Source organism: Perna viridis, chromosome 5 (genome assembly GCF_037379345.1).
Source record: "Perna viridis isolate PV_CMFRI_1.1 ecotype Kerala chromosome 5, ASM3737934v1, whole genome shotgun sequence".
In the NCBI taxonomy this organism is placed as follows: Eukaryota; Metazoa; Mollusca; class Bivalvia; order Mytilida; family Mytilidae; genus Perna; species Perna viridis.
This window is the reverse complement of record NC_142449.1, coordinates 2,178,859-2,194,867: the sequence shown is the minus strand read 5'-3', so window position 1 is coordinate 2,194,867 and position 16,009 is coordinate 2,178,859. Positions and strand designations below refer to the sequence as shown.

Genomic DNA, 16,009 nt, shown 5'->3' with positions numbered 1-16,009 from the left:
AGATGATTATCTAAGGGTGATTTGGGGTCAGTATTGGGACAGGGAAGCTATGGGTGCTGGTGAAAATGCTGATTATGATGCATTAATTGAAGACAGGATCAGCTGTATGAATAAAGGCTTTATTTTAGCAGATTTCTAAAACTTCTTTTCCATAACTTGTATAGTAATTGTTAAGATCTCAGAAACAGCTACTTAGGTGAATTTATAATATTTTTCTTAACAGTTGTATCAAAGTTACTATATGATATCTGTAGGTCCTAGTACAAGTACTGTAGCAACCCAGACCCAGGTGCCAAGTAAACCTGAAATCACTAATAGAGCCATACAGCATGCCGATCTGTCTGCTATGGATACTTTCCAGGCTGTGATCAAGGTTCTCAGTCCTGATGTACAGTTTGATGAAGTAGCTGTCTTAAGACAAGTAATCCTTTTTCTGACTGTAAACAGGTTACATACAACTACATGATATTTATCACTTTTATTGTAATTTTGATATGAACTTCCTGACTGGTAATTTCCATTCCCTTTGCAGTAGAGTGAGATGAGAATGTAAGAAGAGAGCGATCAAAATCAATGTTACTTAAGATGCATATGATGTTGTGAAATTTGTCTTATCCTTTTGTTCCTATTTGAATGAAATATGTTCAAAGTAAGCATTTATTATCAACAACTTTGGTACCTGTTTTACTCTTTTGATATCAACTGCTAAGATGCTTGTATTTCTGCATCAGTTTAAAATCCACATTATATACAATTAAAAAGAAAATAAAAAGGAAACAAGAATTATGTGAATGAAAAATCTTTTAACATTTAGCAGTATGTCTAAGGATCGTGCTTAAGTGCATTCCAAGAAATATTTATATCTGTATTTTATATTGCCACAGGCTTTAGAAACAGAGATACAACGATTGACACAGATTGCCAGACAGTTACCCTGCATATTGCCAAAAGATGATCACCGCTTACTTCATCCTGTGATATATTTAATAGCATGTCAGGCTCCAAATGAAATAGTCTTAAAGTTTATGTTGGAGCAATTCTCTCTATGTAGGAAATTAATTGATAATGAAAAGTAAGTAAATATTCAATCTTAAAATGATAAAGGATCTGTTCAGGATGTTAGGTTAATGCTGGAATTCATTGATTAGCAACTATAAATTTTAAATTTGTCATTACTTTTCTTCAAGTCATCCATCTGTCCACATTTCCTATAAGCACAATTCCTAAACCGCTGGAGGGATTCAGATGAAATTTTATAGAAAGGTTGGATATCAAATGTAAATGTGCATGAAGGAATATTTTCTCTGTAGTATGAAGCCAAAAGGAGATAATCCAACAAGTGTTTAACACTTAAGTCCATTTGATGCACTGAGCTTGCTCACACATTTCTAGTTATTGCTGATTTTGTGTTTCAACCATGAGGATTTGTATCTGTAGGAGTACATCAGATTCCCTGCTGGGCTACTCAGTGATGGGGTGGTCTGCACAGACTAATTGCAATGGATGAGGAGTGATGTTCTGAACTCGTCAGGCTTCTTGACACACAATATTGTGTAATTTTAATACTTGTCTATCACTCATCATTCCACAACAAACTGTTTTCCAGATTGGTAATTCTTAGACTAGGGAAATTTCGTAGTTATATTGCACCATTCTGGTCTGTTTCTAATCTTTCTATATAGTACTCAGATACAGAAAATCAACTTTTTACAAGGATTAGATCAGTGTAAGATAATGGTGATATTTGGTTCCTTTTTTACACTATTCAGGAATAAAAATTAGCAGTTGCCCAGTAGCAACTAGATTTTGAGCTGGGCTACCAAACATCCATCATCGTCGTCCGTATACACTTGGTTTCATACAATAAGTTGAGTATTAGTTGGTCTTTATTAAATTTTAATATGAGGAAGGTGAAACCTTAAATACTCTTATTGTAATTGTTGTATTTTCATGTTCACTCTGTACAATGCATCTCCCCTTGTGGGCCACTGATTTGTGAATAAAGTATTTGTATTCTATCCTTGTATCCTTGAATGAATTCAAACATCTAAGTCCTTTCACAATTTTTTTCAGCCATGTTATTATTAACTTCCAAAATGGTAAAATTTGTAATGATAATTATATTGTTTCTATTGTCCTTATGCATTCTCCTATTTGTCATGGTCTCAAACGTGTATTGGCTGAAATGCTTGGCTTTGGTAAGGAACTGTGTCATGGTCCGAAATGTATTTAGGTCGAATTGTCTGATATTGATAAGCCGATTATGTCATTTTTGTAAGCAATCGGGTGCCATGCTTTGTAACCATCCTTATCTAGGAAAAAGCTAAGACTTGATTTGTATTTAATTATCTATGCTATTTAATTGTCTGGTATTGATAAGCCGATTATGTCATTTTTGTAAGCAATCGGGTGCCATGCTTTGTAACCATCCTTATCTAGGAAAAAGCTAAGACTTGATTTGTATTTAATTATCTATGCTATTTAATTGTCTGGTATTGATAAGCCGATTATGTCATTTTTGTAAGCAATCGGGTGCCATGCTTTGTAACCATCCTTATCTAGGAAAAAGCTAAGACTTGATTTGTATTTAATCATCTATGCTATTTAATGTTTCCAATCCTAGTTTGATTCTCAATTGCATTTACCAAGAATACGAGAATGAAGCTCCCAATTTTACATGCACAAACCGGTTATTGATCTTTTTTAGCTCACCTGGCCATCACTTGGCGTCGTCGTCGTCGATTACAATTTCTTCAAACATCTTCTCCTCTGAAATGAATAGATTTGCATGAAACTTATAATGATTGTTCCTTAGAGTATCCTGCACAAAAAGACTGTTTGGATTTTTGAAAACATGGCCGCTGTTACTAAAAATAGAACATAGGGGTCAGACAGCAGATTTTTTTATATATCTCCAAAACCGTTAGGTTTAGCCAAATTCTGACACAGGTTAAAGTATTCAGCATGATGAGATCTATCTGTGGTCAAATTTTGATGAAAATCTGTTGACCCATGTTGGAGTTATTGCCCTTTTTGGACGTTTTTGCTGTTTTTGATGTTATTACTTTCAAAAATCTCCTCAAAACCTACCGTACAGAATTCAATGAAAGTTGGTATTTTTGTTTTTTAGGGTATCTTTAACAAAATATTCATTTGGATGTTTGATCAGTTGTCTTTACTAAAAATAGAACATAGGGGTCGTACAGTAGTTTTTTGCGTATATCTCTAAAACCGTTACGTTTGGTCAATATCTTTCAATTGCTGAAATATCCTTATGATAAGGCCTACAAAAGTTTTCAGGGATCAAAGTTGTCAGATGACTCCATGTAAGTTATTGCCGTTGAGAGGTGAAAAATGACTTTTTTTTTTACAGTTTTCAGCCTATATCTTGAAAAGTATGATGGATAGAATGAAACTTTTAATTGCTGAAATGATTCTTATTATAAGGCCTACAAAAGTCTTCAGGGATAAAAGTCTTCCAATGACTCCAAATAAGAGTTATTTCCCTTGAAAGGCAAAAAATTATATTTTGGTTTTCAGTCAATATCTTGAAAACTTTAATTGATAGAATGAAACTTTTGATTGATGAAATGATCCTCATGATAAGTCTTACCAAAGTCTTCATGGAGTCAAAATTATTGGACAAGTTCTTGTGAAGAGTTATTGCCCTTGAAAGGCAAAACTTTAACCAAGTGAGTGATTTATACTCCTGGGAACCATTTGTTTTTTTGAAAGTATACTGAATCCAGTTGATAATACAACCATTAATGCTTCCTTCTTGAGCATATAACATGGTTACTAACTACAAACTGTTGATTTTGGGGTGATAGCTCCAACAATTTTAGAATTAGGGGCCAAAAAGGGTCCTAAAACAAGTATTGTATAGAATTCAACTATATAACTCCAGTAAAAACTTAGGAATGTCTATGATATTGTTCCACAATATTCTATAACACAATGGTCAGTCTTGGACTGATTTTGGGGGAAAAGACTTGAACTTTTCTGAAATTAAGGACCAAAAAGGGGGACCAGGAACATGCATTTTCCTTATGTCCAGGCAATAACTTTACTATTATTTATTTTGGACCAAAATAAAAAAAAAAGTTATTTGATATCCTATGCCTGCATTTTTCAATCAGATTTAAACACCTCTTATGGTTTTTTGAGTTATAAGAGGCCAAAGATAAAAAAAAAATGACTGCTTGAATGCTCCTTAGGTTATTTTTTAACAATCCTTGTGTGGGGATTTTTGATCTGGCTAAAAAATGTGGCCACTGTTACTAAAAATAGACCATGGGGTCAGATTTCAGAATTTTAGAAAAAAAAACCTGTAATAGTTGGGTTAGCTAATAATTGGCAGGGGTGTCAAATTGTTATAAGCATGATGGCATGGGCCTATGCCAAAATTTTCAGAAAGATCTTTTGAAGAATGAATTTCCAACTTTGAAAATCTTCTCTGAGACTATAAGTAGGATGAACTACAACCAAACATTACATTAATGCTTGTTAGAATATCCTTAACAATCTGTGTGAGATTTTTGATCTGTTGAAAAACAAGGTCACCATTATTAAAAATTTAGGATTTGTGGGAATAACTTGAAAACCAATGGGTTAAGTCTAGTTTCTTGGGGTAAATTAAACAGCATAGTGAGATGGACCTATGCTGAAATTTTCATGAAGATCTGTTGATTGATGTGGGAATTATTGCCCTGGAAGCGTCGGGAAATGACTATGAGATATATATTTTTTAGTATGAAAACCTGTTGGGTAACTAAGAGGTCAAGAGTCCAGCTTAAGAAAGCTGAAAAGACTATTTTTGTGAGCCATTCAGGCTCTCTAGAGCCTCTAATTTAATTTTTGGTCTGATTTTGAAAATTTTTGACTGTGCTATATTGTGTCGACCAGGTTTTGTGCCCATAATGAATTGTAAGTCCCTAGGCTTAAGTTGTCAAAAACTAATATTGTGTCCTCACCCCAACTGTTCAGGGTTCAACCAATGCAGTCATATCATGCTGCATTCTGCAAGATTTTTATTAATTACATATTTTGTACCTGACATTTGATTAAGATCTACTTGGCTGAGTTTGGCAGTTGTTGTTGATGTATTTGTGTGACTGACACAATCAGCTGATTTATGTGTGATACAAAGGACTGTTCGTTAGACCCAGGAAGAATATTTTATATTGTAGGTACAGAAAAATATCAGGTGTTGCTACAAGTGAACTGAAAGAAAAAACAAAGGGCATTGAGAAAGATGAACAAATGATATTGGTATGTTACTGCAGGGTATTGGAGGTTATTTTATTGACTTAAAATTATTGGGTATATATTTATAATTCTAAAAGTTTGGGTTTTATTTTTGTTATTTAAAGAAAGGCCTTGAAGTATTTACAAATAAAGTACTTGTTATATGTAGACTGATGGAGCAACTTCAGATCTCTTGTATCATGATTTCTTCTTACTATTTTTACATTGAGCAAAATTGGAGTACAGGAATATTCTCTAATTTTTATGATTTTTACATTTTTTTAATGCTATGACAAATGCATTCATTTCAGTGGCATGATAGATTTCATCATTTTAGAAAAGTGGTTTACTTCTTTGTCAGAGGATTACATTTTTATAATGATGAAAAGTAAGTTATATACATTCTGCTTGTTTGTTTGCAATTTTTATATGACTTCAAAATATTTGTGGTTGTATGATGGTATGGCACTGTCTTTGTCCATGTTGAGTCATCTGTAGACACTTGGTTTTTAATTTATAACTTTAACATTAGTTAAACAAGGTTCCAAACCACAAAAGGAAGGTTTGTATCCATCTTAGGGGTTATGGCCTAAACCATTTTGAAATTCAGAGTCAGAAGGGGGCCAAAATGAAACATTTCTAAAAAAAAAAAAAAACTTTACAACTCGAGTAAAAGCATATACACTGTAGGTGTCTATAGTTGTTGCACAATATTCTATACCAAGAAGATCTGACTTGGATTGAATTTGAAGGTTAACACATGAATCTTTAAGGAATGAAATGAATCTCTTTGAAATTGCACCACAAGGTGGCATAACATCAAAGGAAGGCTTCAACTAATTTTGGAGGTTTGTGACTTGATCCAGTTAAAAAAATTAATGACAAGAATCATCTTCGGAATGTCTGGATGATAACTTGAGTAAAAGGAAATTGATCTCTGTGAAATTGTACCACAAATTGCCATATCTGAAAGGAAGGCTGAGATTGACTTTGATTATAACAATTCAGGAATTATGTCAAAAAGGGACAACTTCAATTCTGGACAAATTATAATCCTGAGTTAAATGTCTAATGGCAGTTAAATTCAAAGTATATTCCAGCTTGAATGGTGTTTTTAACTGTTCAGGGTTAGACCTCTGTGGTTGTATCAAGCTGCACTGTGCAAAGCATGTATTGTTAAAGGAAACAAGAAGTAATCATGCGTTACAGTGTCTGGTCTTTGTCCCTGGATTGTGTTCTTTTGATTTCAGATTCTTGGTTCCCTTAATCACTCTTAACAAATTTTGACCAAACTTGCAACTTATCAAGAGGCTTTTAGATTTTCAAGGTCATTGGTTAAAGATCAATGTCATTGGGTCAATTTATTATGCCATATTTTGTGTCATCCTTTTTTCATCTATCTGGATGTAGTTCATTAATCTTAGGTACAGCATTATTTATCAAATTTTGTTGAATTTAAGAATTCATAAATATAAAATTCTGCAGTTTATTACTATTTTATTCCTTGAGTTCTTGTAGCAGCTAATTATTTATTAAAAGTATTTCCTTATTTTTGTTTAGATACGATAAAGCTCTTCCATATTTAATCCATGCTGATAAACTAAATAATACTCTAAGAACTCATGTACCTGACAGTGGTTGTTTGTCTGTCTGTCTGTTAGCTTACTACAGGAGACAATGTTTATTGGTATGTATTTCTAATTGAGTAGTAAAAACCAACAGATTTGGATGTAAAAACAGTTTTTTAATTAATAAGGCATCATCATATGAGTGAGCATCTGTATTAAAAGAAAGTCATTATTACATGAGTTATTAAACACTGGGGTAAAGTGATGATAATAATGCAGTTACCAATGTCCTAACATACAAAATCAGGTTAGACTTCTTTAAAATTCTTTATTCTACAGCTGAGATTGTTTACTGAAACTTAGGTACACCAATATTCATCATTGGAACAAATTTGAGGTGAACTTCGACCATACATATACAGTTCTCAGCTGTATGACAATTTATGACAGTAACTAAAATCATTGAATACGGTAACTGTACAACTAACCCCAAAAAAAGTAGGTATTTTGTATTAGTAGAAAGCCACGAGTTTCAGTATTCTGTTTTATTAGAAAGCCATCACTGCACAAGTTATAGTATTCTGTTTTATTAACAAAGCAGAAGTACTTTGAGTTGTGCTGTAATGATGTATTGTTTGATATTCTAATGCCCTTGACATGTTTACATGTTTCTATACATATCTTTAAGGACTTACAAATATTTTTTATACCTTCCATTTGAAAAATGGGGATATATAGTGATGGGGGTGTCCGTCTGTCATTCAGTGCATAACAAATACTTCCATCAAAGATTTCTTGGCTTACACATGATGACTTGTACTGTTTTTTTCCCATTGCAGTATTGTAGGTTGTTTACTTCCTGTTTTCTGAGTGACTTAGAATATTTACATGTGCGATATCGGGAAATTTTCCGTTACAGATTTGTTATCACCAATTCAAGAGAATGATTATATGTTTGATACATGGCATACACATGATAACTTGCACAGTTTCTTCCTTTACCAGCTTTCTAGGTTATCTACTCCTTGTTTTCCAAGCAACTTTGAATATTTACATGTGCAGTATTGGGAAATTGTCCATCACAGATTTCTCAGCACCCAATGGAAGGATTTATTAGACTTTTGGTATATGGCTTATGCATGATGACTTGTACCGTGTCTCCCATTTCCAGCTTTCTAGGTCACCTACTCCTTGTTTTCCAAGCAACTTTGAATATTTACATGTGCGGTATTGGGAAATTGTCCATGATTCATGTATATAGCACTTTTGAAAATAACAAGAATGGATTTTGATAATATGTCAGAGACAATGACTCAACTAGGGTAAAAAATGTCAGAATTTTAATACTTTCAGTCCCAAAAAATCCAGCCTACAATTCAGATCTCTGTGTATATGGTCATTTTAGGGGAACAGGAATATAGATGTAGTGGGCATTGCTCACAGTTTTTGGGGTAATGGGGGTATAGATGTAGTGGGCATTGCTCTCAGTTTTTGGGATAGTGGGGGTATAGATTTAGTGGGCATTACTCTCAGTTTTTGGGATAGTGGTGTATAGATTCAGTGGGCATTCCTCACAGTTTTTGGGATATTGGGGGCATAGATTTAGTGTGCATTGCTCTCAGTTTTTGGGGTAATGGGGGTATAGATGTAGTGGGCATTGCTCACAGTTTTTGGGATATTGGGGGCATAGATTTAGTAGGCATTGCTGTCAGTTTTTGGGATAGTGGGGGTATAGATTTAGTGGGCATTGCTCACAGTTTTTGGGATAGTGGGGATATAAATTTAGTGGGCATTGCTCACAGTTTTTGGATAGTGGGGGTATAGATTTAGTGGGCATTGCTCACAGTTCTTGGGATAGTGGGGATATAAATTTAGTGGGCATTGCTCACAGTTTTTGGATAGTGGGGGTATAGATTTAGTGGGCATTGCTCACAGTTTTTGGGATAGTGGGGGTATAGATTTAGTGGGCATTGCTCACAGTTCTTGGGATAGTGGGGATATAAATTTAGTGGGCATTGCTCACAGTTTTTGGATAGTGGGGGTATAGATTTAGTGGGCATTGCTCACAGTTTTTGGGATAGTGGGGGTATAGATTTAGTGGGCATTGCTCTCAATTTTTGGGATAGTGGGGGTATAGATTTAGTGGGCATTGCTCACAGTTTTTGGATAGTGGGGGTATAAATTTAGTGGGCATTGCTCACAGTTTTTGGATAGTGGGGGTATAGATTTAGTGGGCATTGCTCACAGTTTTGGGATAGTGGGGGTATAGATTTAGTGGGCATTGCTCACAGTTTTGGGATAGTGGGGGTATAGATTTAGTGGGCATTGCTCACAGTTTTTGGATAGTGGGGGTATAGATTTAGTGGGCATTGCTCACAGTTTTTGGATAGTGGGGGTATAGATTTAGTGGGCATTGCTCACAGTTTTTGGATAGTGGGGTATAGATTTAGTGGGCATTGCTCACAGTTTTTGGATAGTGGGGGTATAGATTTAGTGGGCATTGCTCACAGTTTTTGGATAGTGGGGGTATAGATTTAGTGGGCATTGCTCACAGTTTTGGGATAGTGGGGGTATAGATTTAGTGGGCATTGCTCACAGTTTTGGGATAGTGGGGGTATAGATTTAGTGGGCATTGCTCACAGTTTTTGGATAGTGGGGGTATAGATTTAGTGGGCATTGCTCACAGTTTTTGGATAGTGGGGTATAGATTTAGTGGGCATTGCTCACAGTTTTTGGATAGTGGGGGTATAGATTTAGTGGGCATTGCTCACAGTTTTTGGATAGTGGGGGTATAGATTTAGTGGGCATTGCTCACAGTTTTTGGATAGTGGGGTATAGATTTAGTGGGCATTGCTCACAGTTCTTGGGATAGTGGGGGTATAGATTTAGTGGGCATTGCTCACAGTTTTTGGATAGTGGGGGTATAGATTTAGTGGGCATTGCTCACAGTTTTTGGATAGTGGGGTATAGATTTAGTGGGCATTGCTCACAGTTTTTGGATAGTGGGGGTATAGATTTAGTGGGCATTGCTCACAGTTTTTGGATAGTGGGGGTATAGATTTAGTGGGCATTGCTCACAGTTCTTGGATAGTGGGGTATAGATTTAGTGGGCATTGCTCACAGTTCTTGGGATAGTGGGGGTATAGATTTAGTGGGCATTGCTCACAGTTTTTGGATAGTGGGGTATAGATTTAGTGGGCATTGCTCACAGTTCTTGGGATAGTGGGGGTATAGATTTAGTGGGCATTGCTCACAGTTTTTGGATAGTGGGGGTATAGATTTAGTGGGCATTGCTCACAGTTTTTGGATAGTGGGGGTATAGATTTAGTGGGCATTACTCTCAGTTTTTGGATAGTGGGGGTATAGATTTAGTGGGCATTGCTCTCAATTTTTCTAGTTTCTTTTTGTAGCAAATGAATGACATGTTAGCTGCACAGTTTGAAAGCAAAGCAGATATTACTGAAACTATTGGTGTTATGAACAATTATATTGTGCCATGTTTGTTGTGCCTACTGCAATCAGGCTTCAAAGACGATGAAAGTGCTGCTGAAGAAATCCGTGGAAAATGGTGCTCATTCTTGGGACAGGAAATATGTGGTTAGTTTCTCAAACCTCTTATGGTGTTACAGTTTTTGGGTTTTTGATCCTTCAGGATTGAAATACCTTATGTTTTTGTCAGGAACTTCTCTACTGTGTCTGAACAATTCACTGAATGTATAGTCTATATTTAATTTCTTTGATATCAATAAAAATCTTCAAAATCATTAAATATGTTTCAGACAATTATTCAGGTTAATAATGTTCTATCATTTCTGGAAATAAAACTAAGATCTAGACTTTAAAACAAATGAAGATTTGAGGGACTTCTTTTTCTAAATTTTAGCCTTGAAAGATAAGTTTAGATATAAATTTGCTTTTCAGAAATTTGGTTTATTGCAAAATGTGTCAAGAAGCATTAGATGTGTTAAATATGTTCTATTTAACACAGTCAACTGCATTAATCTTTATCCTTTCATCCAGATTTTATAATTGATAAACAGGAAGCCAAGAGCAGTAATTTTGCCCAAATGATATTGGCAGGAAAATTCATATTGATAAAAATCATTTATTTAAGAATTATTTTCTTAAGCAGAGTGCAAATTATTTTTTTTTCAAGTTTAGACTGGTTTAAAAAAAACTGTGGAAAAAAGTGAAATGAAATAATATTTGTAAATGTGTGTGAAGTAGGATACTGTTTTAACTGTTGATCTACAGTTCGTATCTATACCTGTTAACCCTCTGACATCAGGGGTAATACTCTCACAAAATAAATGAAAAATTTAGAATCTCTCACATTAAATGTAAAATTTGTGGTAGGTTTTTTGGTGAAAATTACTATGTTTTCTATGTTCAATAAGAAATAATTTAAATTTTTGCATAAAAAATTTGCTTTTACATAAAAATCTCCCACGTGAACTGTTACAAAGGTTAATAGGTACGCATATCTCTGAAATCAGTATAAAAGTTAACATCCAGTTTAAACATTTACATTCTAATCATTTCTGAATTATATGGGAAATGCAAATTTATTATTACAGTTTTATTTTACATATAATCTTTGTGTCTTGTGAAATTGTGTGTATAGTACTATTTTCACAACAATCAAAAACCTCCAGTGCTAACAGCACTTTGATTTTACCTCTGTCATGTATGGTTTCATTGAATGTCTCATAAGATAAAGTTTATAGAAATTTAATAAATAAATGGGCCTAAATGTACTTCCTTTCAACAAAGCTGAAGACTATAGCTCAGAAATACAAGATAATAATAATTTTACTTGTGTAATTCTTTATTTGATAGTGATATCTTGCTTTCTTGTATATTCCAGAAAAGAAAGTTGAGTTGTTACAAGACTTGTTATCCAAGTTATTTGATCCACCAGGAGACATTAATGTTATCAAAATACCATCTGTAACTTCTTCTGAACTTAAAATTCTTTACATGGACTACAACAAATTAATGGAAATAGCTAACCAGTCGGGATATTTAAATCAAGCTTTACAGAGTAAATGAAGAAGTTGTAACAGAGTATTGACCAGACAAAAGGCATTAATCCTAACGAGTGTAAACATGCATCCTCAACTTCACAATTAATCTGATAAAGGAAGACTAGACAAGAACCTGCCAATAGAAACACAGAAGGTCATGAAATAAGATACTGTTATCACATCTATGGAGATTATTGTTTGTTGGTTTCTTAGTTCTGTAAGGACAGATTACCCATGAAAATTGGTACTCCACAAATAAATAAAGTAGTCCTGGTCAGTATGTGAAGGTTGTTACTAGATGTAGTGAGAATCAAGGTCAGATACTGTAATTCATCAACATTTGGTTTTGTTGTAGCCCTAGATCATTGATTTCATGAAAGTACATTTTAAATGAATTTTGATAATCAGTCCCAAGTATTTATGAAAGGCAGTATGATACAGAGGATTTAAAATGTAGCATCAGGTTTTAGTATTCAAGCTGGAAAAAAAACAATTTACATAACATTTATGAACTAGGGATTCCTATTTACTTTCACAAGCTAAAGTTCTTTGACTTTTCTACAGTTTTCTTGAGAAAAAAATCAAAAGTCCTCAATAAGTGTTAAGTGAAGTTAAAAAAAAGAGTTGAAGGTTCAGGACCCAGGTGAATGATGTTGCAAAAATCAAAGGTCAGTATTGAGGGACCTAATTGCTACTTTATACCTTCAGAACATGCATTATTATTTTTACTTAATCTTTTGACATAAATACACATGTAACTTAGACACTATTTATTTAGCCTTAGTGCACATGTACCAAGAGGATGACATTTATTTCTGTTACAGATCATCCTCCCCTTTATGGGGTACTACTGGTAGTTTTTGAATACTTTTAATACAGGAATTTTTCTGCAGTAAATATGTTTTGAAATTAAGGATGAAGTTACAGTATTTGTTACACTGCCAGTCTTTTTTCTGAACAGTAAAGATGTGGAGAACCTCACATCATAGGTATCATGTACTGTAAGGTTTTGTCAGACTTAGATGTGAGTGAAACACACATCAAAAGATATCTTCTCAACTTTATAAGGAGTTCCTTAGTTTTAGCTAATTTATTGCCTTACTAAATACATCTTTCCTGTGAAGTAAAAAGAATGAAAGGTATACACTAAGGCTGTTACACAGGTTGATAAAGAATCTTCACATTGATTTAAGGAGGTAGACCTAGGATAAGGGGCATAACTCTTGAAATCAGTGATATGTTTGTGTCATATTCAATCTCACCAAAGCGTTCAATCGTTTTTTTGAAACAGAATAAAATCAGTCAAAGTTACTTTGATGCTTACATGGGATTTATGTAAAATGGTAAATACAAACATTTCAATGATTTTTAGAGTTGTGTCCCTTACCCTAGGTCTACTTCCTTAAGTTACTTCTGTTATTATGAATCACTAGCATGTATTTGTTTTTATTTATTGTTTGCTACCATTGTGAAGGCTCGCTAATCGTATTTATTTTACTGTACATAGTTACTGTAAATAGAAATGTATATAGTGTATAAACTATTTAGTTGTTACGAAGATAATTTGCAAACAAAGATATTTGCCAATTGTTTTTTGAAATGAAAATTAAAGAAATGAATGAGTAATTCTATTAATTTTTAACCACACTGTCCAGAAAATTATGGAGCAGCCAAACTGTATAGAAAATTATGGAGCAGCCACACTGTCCAGAAAATTATCGAGTTGCAATGTCGGACAATTTTTATTACCACAAAAATGCTGTCATTGTCATGCAGATCATGTGTCAAAAAAAAATACTGAAAGCAGGAATTTTGTTTTTGGTGTTGTGATTTTTTAAAAATTAGAAATTAGGGGACAAAAATAGGGTCAGAAACAAACATTTTCCTGATGTTAAGACCATACCTAATATAAAGAATGGATTTCTTTATACCACTATGTGCCATATCACTATGGGAAATTTGGTATTGATTTTGGGTGATGTGACTGTAGGAACCAGAAACCAACATTTTTTTCTGATGTTTTAAGGTAGTACATACCTTATATTTTTAGTAGATAAATTTTCCTATTTTTTTTTCTGCAAGATGACCTTGAATAAACAAACATCAGGATTTTAATGTATAAGACATAGGTTGCCAAAGTTGATTTTGAGATAGTTGACCCTTAATAAAGGCAATGTTTATATGGATTCAGTGGGGAATTTCACTATTTTGCAGACTATCAAAAAAGTGTTATAAATTTACATAGAGAACACTTAACTGATATTCTTTCATGTTTCAAAAAGACAATTAATGTCACTGGACTCTTTTTCTTGTAATATTGAAAAAATAACTATTTTTATGGAACTTTTCCTTCCAATTGTCTGCCTGTTAAAAAAATACTTTTTACAATTAATTGTTGTAATTTTACCATACAATTTAATTTTTTTAGGTAAAAAAAATCTTTTAAAATAATTTGAACATAGTGTTTTTACACCATTTTAAACATGGAGTGTCTTACTGTTAAGCCGAATCAAATCATGCTGCACCTTGTGGAGTATTTTATTATTATTTTGTTTTACAAGACGAAGATACTATGTCCCTTACACACAAGTTGCATACCAACAATGTGTTGTTTATATGTACATTAAACATATGCCTCTCCCCTAGTGATCAAGCACAAATGTGACAGTATAGTTTATTTTAAGTACATTTGACACCTATACACCTCTTCTTTACATACAAATCTAGATCTGAATGGGAAACTAACGTGACACTAAGGTCACTTTAGTCAGGGACATCCAATGCGAAGTTTTGAATCGTATTCTTTTTAGAAAAACCGAAGAAAAAAACGTGATGAGAAAAGCTAATGAGATAACCACCGAATTGTCATACATCGTTGAATGTGCTGCGTGTCCCGCTTATTAGTGTTGGTTCATATCAAATGTGGGATGGGTTTTCCATTTAGAATAGGCAGTAGAACACTTCTTATAAACCCTTCGCAAACCAGATTATTTCGTAAAACTTATTAAAACATTAGAAACATTCCTAATATAGAGAATTGTTTTCTAATGTGTATTTCAGGGATATAATCTGTAGATCAATAGTTGAACAGTATCAAAATACATTTATAAGTTAAATTTCAGCATTTTCACAAAAGAAACTGTCCAAAAATTATTTCCAAATACATCAGCATAAGAAAATCTTCTCAAGATGTAGACACGATTTTCAAAAATCAAAAACCTAAAAACTTAAAATATCTGGGTGGTTTTTAGTGTTCATCTCTAAGAGATGTTGTCTAAAAACATCTAAATGAATTAGATAGATCCATTAAGCATCTAGATATTTTTGTCAAAATTTATAATAAATTTTAATCGTGATTTTTCAATTTTATTTAAGATATGGTTAATGCAAATTTATGTTAAATTATGTAATCTTTGAAATTATGTTTATGCTACCAGATGTTAAGCGGGAGTCTCCCGATTTCAACAAATCTCCTGTTAATGTGAAAATCCCAAGACGCGAATTCAATATCTTTCGCTAATGGGATTTTCTTAGTAGTTGTTCGGCTTAATATCGTTCCAACTACGTAGTATCTGGAACCTGTGGTTTATAGGCAATATCTATCATTATGACACTTATTAAAGACCAAAAACATTAGTCGAAAACAATACCTGGACAAATCTCCCGCTTTTAGAAAGTTTTGAGAGAGAAATCTCCCGCTTTGGAATTCTCAAAATTTTACACCTATAGATACGATTTCCACAAGGGCCAAAAACCCCTCCAGTGCAAATGGTAGTGCATCACCAAACCCGACCACTAAATTTCTTCATTCAGACAGGTGCTTACCTTTTGTCTCTATGTCACACAAACTCTACTTCTATAGCTTTAATCAAATTATCATTTGTTTTCATTTTGATCTATTTCACTGAGGCGTCAATCGAAAGACTATTTTAGATTTGTAATGCCCTGACAGTTACCCTGAAGACATGCTCAGGTCGTCGAAAAGTCTTCTTTATTAAATCAAATCCACCTTTTTTACAAAAATACTAAATGCTTATAAAAAGCTTTTTTTCTAGTCAGGGTAGGGTAGCTGCCTACTTACATACATATACGCACGTGCGACTAGAATGGGTTTATTTATTTTCCGGCCATCTTGCATTTATTTTACCCCACTCAACGAGTGGGTGG

General features: G+C 33.7%; 1 protein-coding gene across 1 annotated transcript in view; it reads left to right on the top strand.

Annotated features, from left to right (window-relative positions):
* Positions 1-13,468, top strand: part of LOC148615580 (ubiquitin carboxyl-terminal hydrolase 25-like) — a 33,371-nt gene extending 19,903 nt beyond the window's left edge. Inside the window, exons 18-24 of the mRNA XM_088581951.1 lie at positions 255-421; positions 885-1,072; positions 5,190-5,271; positions 5,559-5,635; positions 6,808-6,934; positions 10,226-10,412; positions 11,683-13,468. Of these exons, the coding sequence (XP_088438077.1) occupies positions 255-421; positions 885-1,072; positions 5,190-5,271; positions 5,559-5,635; positions 6,808-6,934; positions 10,226-10,412; positions 11,683-11,867 (1,013 nt within the window). The 3' untranslated portion in view covers positions 11,868-13,468. The remainder of the gene's footprint in view (positions 1-254; positions 422-884; positions 1,073-5,189; positions 5,272-5,558; positions 5,636-6,807; positions 6,935-10,225; positions 10,413-11,682) is intronic.
* The last annotated feature ends 2,541 nt before the right edge of the window (positions 13,469-16,009 follow it).